We start from the raw sequence: 3,219 nt of genomic DNA, 5'->3' as shown, positions 1-3,219 counted from the left end.
ATACAATGACAACTCTCTCAAATCATTCATGGTCTTCTCACAGCCTTCATCAGCCTCTGAACCACGTAGTCTCGTCTGCTTATACTGTAGCACTCCTCATAGTCCTCATCAGCCTCCGAACTTCCTATCTAAGTCTATATTATTGTTATCCTGTGTTCTTTTTTTCGTTCTTCGTTTTTTTTTTTCACTTTTTCTGGCCCCATTCTGCCTTTATGCGCTTTGTTTCAGTCTCTGCTCTCTTTATCTCATTCTCTTTTCTTTTTGCTTTTACTCTCTGCTCTTTTTCTCTTATCCCCCCTCTTTATCTCTCGTTGTCCTGCCACGGTCAGCCAGTTACAATATTTCATGGTTCATTATGCAGATACGAGGCTGTAAGTAACGAGCAGGCAAGCGACCAGGCAAGATGATATATTGTAGCCGTGGCGAATCAGGCAGACATACATGATCAGAGAATTACATATTCCATGATTAATCATGCGGGGAACACTGCTAAAACAGCCTTTCTGGACCTCATCAATCACTCGTGGCATTTAGGCATTATTCCATCTCAATGGAAGGAGGCTATAATCCATCCCATCCCCAAGCCTCTCGATCCCACCACCTACAGACCCATCTCTCTTCTTAGTTGTCTCTCCAAAACCACAGAAAGAATGGTTAAAAGCCGCCTTGACTGGGTCACCCCATCACCACATAGCCACATCTTCGCCTTCACAAAAGGCAAGGGCACAGCTGAATACCTTAGCTCATTTTTATCAGAGCTCAGGGGAGGTAAAGGCCTAGCCATTTTCATAGACCTGGAAAAAGCTTTTGAGCTGGCATGTCCCGAGGCCATCCTTGCCACCCTTGCAAGCAAGGGTGTTAAGGGTCACCTTCTGCGCTGGCTTGAAAGCTTTTTCTCAGGTCGCAAAGCCAAAGTCAGGTTCCAAGGCCATCTTTCAGAAGCATATAATCACACAAATGGCACTCCACAAGGAAGCATCATAAGCCCCACCCTTTTTAATACATTAATTGAATGCCTCCTTCATCTCGACCTGGGCCAAGGAGCTCGCCTTTTGTGTTATGCTGATGATATAACTCTAGTAATATATGGGGGGCGCTACTCACAGAAAGCGCAAAAAGCACTCGACATCCTGCATAAAAAATGTAGAGAATTAGGCCTGAAAATAAATCCACTCAAAACTAAGGCCCTCCCCATCAAAATTCCAACCGCACCAAAACAGCTGTTCCTCGGTAACTCTCTTATAGAGTACGTCAACACCCACCGGTACCTAAGGGTATACATGGACAGAAACCTCACCTTTGACACAGAAATAAAATACCTCCGAGATATCACCAAATTACGCCTCAACGCCCTTAGATCTTTAGCTGGCAAAGGTGAAGGAGCTTCATTTAAAGTCTTACGTCTTTTCTACATTCAGGCAATAAGATCTATTATTGATTACGCAGCACCTACCTTACCCACCATCAACCCAAAATTAGCCGACAAACTGGAGGTTATACAGAATGAGGCACTAAGAATTATGACGGGATCACCAATGTGGACACGGCTTTGCAACCTCAGAATGGAGTGCAACATCGAATCTATTAACATCAGAATCAAAGCAAGAGTCGCTAGCTTGGCAGCCAAGCTTACACGTAAAAACTCCCCCCTCCCCCATACAACACGATTAACGGCGGCTGCTAACCTACACCCCGACATCCAAAACAACACCTGGAGTCACTGCGCCGCAAAAGCCATTCACTCCTTTAATCTAAATCCCATCATAAATCTTCCCCCAGATGAACCAAGTGTAGCGTATCATCCCCGCCCTCCTTGGGATCCCCCCCTATTCAATCTTATCATTACAAGCTCTCCCCCTAAAGCCCTCACTCCCGTACAACAATTACGCCAAGAGAGCTTAATGCAAATTGCCTCCCTCACCTCCCCCAACTCATCAACCTACTATACAGACGGCTCTGTGAATAACAATAAAGCAGGTGCGGCAGTCGTATGCCGAGAACACTCATTTGGCCTGCGTGTATCAGATGGAGCCTCTACACTCCAGACTGAATTAATTGCAATTCTTACCGCCATGGATGATGCCCTAGACATCAACCCAACATCCCATACAATCATCCATACAGACTCCGCCAGAGCAATACAAACGCTAAGAAAACAGGAGCCGTCTGATAACACTCATTTAATTACTGACATAATTGCCACCGCGCAAAAAATACGAGATGCTGGCGGAACTATAACAATTAATTGGATACCCAGCCATGTAGGTATCAAAGGGAATGAATTGGCAGACCAACTAGCCAAAGAAGCCACGGAATATTCACACGTTCAGGTTGACATAACACCGAGCCTCACTCAGATCAAAAGAACAATTAAAAGGCAGGCAGCAACAATCAACCGCTCAGAACACGAGCATCAAGTCCAGGCGGGCTCCCCTTCTGCAATATTGTATGCTGCCGCTACAAAATATGAGCCAATAAATACTATTAACAAATTCAAAAGCAGAACACTTAAAAATATACGACGCCTCCGCTTGGGATATAAGTGTAAAGCTCCATATACTCACAAATGAGGCACAACCCAGCACGTGTGAAAACTGCAACACTGATACCCCATTCCCGTTTCTCCACTATATTCTCAGCTGCCGAAACACCAATAAATTTAACAAACCTGTCAATCTCCCCAACCCAGATACGCCTCGCATTAATACGGCAGCCAGCCCCGAGGAGACACTTAAACAAGCAGCTGCTGCAGTGATTGCTAATACACCCATAACAACCCTAGCAAACATCACTGCACACTTCCCCCCACCCTTTTAAAATCACTCAGTCAGGCAGCCACAACTGTCTCAGTCACCATGCCCCCTTCCATACGGTTCAGGTACCGTTAATCCCCGCTAATCCCCGCGCCTAACGGTCACCTGGTCACCTGTTCCATTATACCCTCCCACTCTAAAATCACTCGTGTGTTTGTGCCTGCATGAGCGGATGTTTTCATACATCAACGTGTGCAGGCATATGATGCACCTGAGCTAAAAAAAAAAAAAAAAAAAAAAAAAAAAAAGACCATACAGAACCACCACGGTGGTTGCTTCCCCAGAAATAACCGCCCACACAACCAAGAAAGAAATCAAGTAAAAAATCCACCGACTGGGCTAATGTAAGGCCCGGCCCTCCCTATACGGGAGGAAATCGTCAACGAACGAACGAACATGATCAGAC

General features: G+C 45.4%; 1 protein-coding gene across 1 annotated transcript; it reads left to right on the top strand.

Moving 5' to 3' along the window:
• Positions 1-650: 650 nt before the first annotated feature.
• Positions 651-2,570, top strand: LOC145390020 (uncharacterized). The gene has a single exon (XM_080265110.1). It carries the CDS (start codon positions 651-653, stop codon positions 2,568-2,570), a length of 1,920 nt encoding a protein of 639 aa, XP_080121236.1.
• Positions 2,571-3,219: the final 649 nt, after the last annotated feature.

Source organism: Coenobita brevimanus, unplaced genomic scaffold (genome assembly GCF_032717465.1).
Source record: "Coenobita brevimanus isolate Jiangsu-jjx unplaced genomic scaffold, ASM3271746v2 jjx.HiC_scaffold_2735, whole genome shotgun sequence".
Lineage (NCBI taxonomy): Eukaryota > Metazoa > Arthropoda > Malacostraca > Decapoda > Coenobitidae > Coenobita > Coenobita brevimanus.
This window is presented reverse-complemented; position numbering and strand designations above follow the sequence as displayed.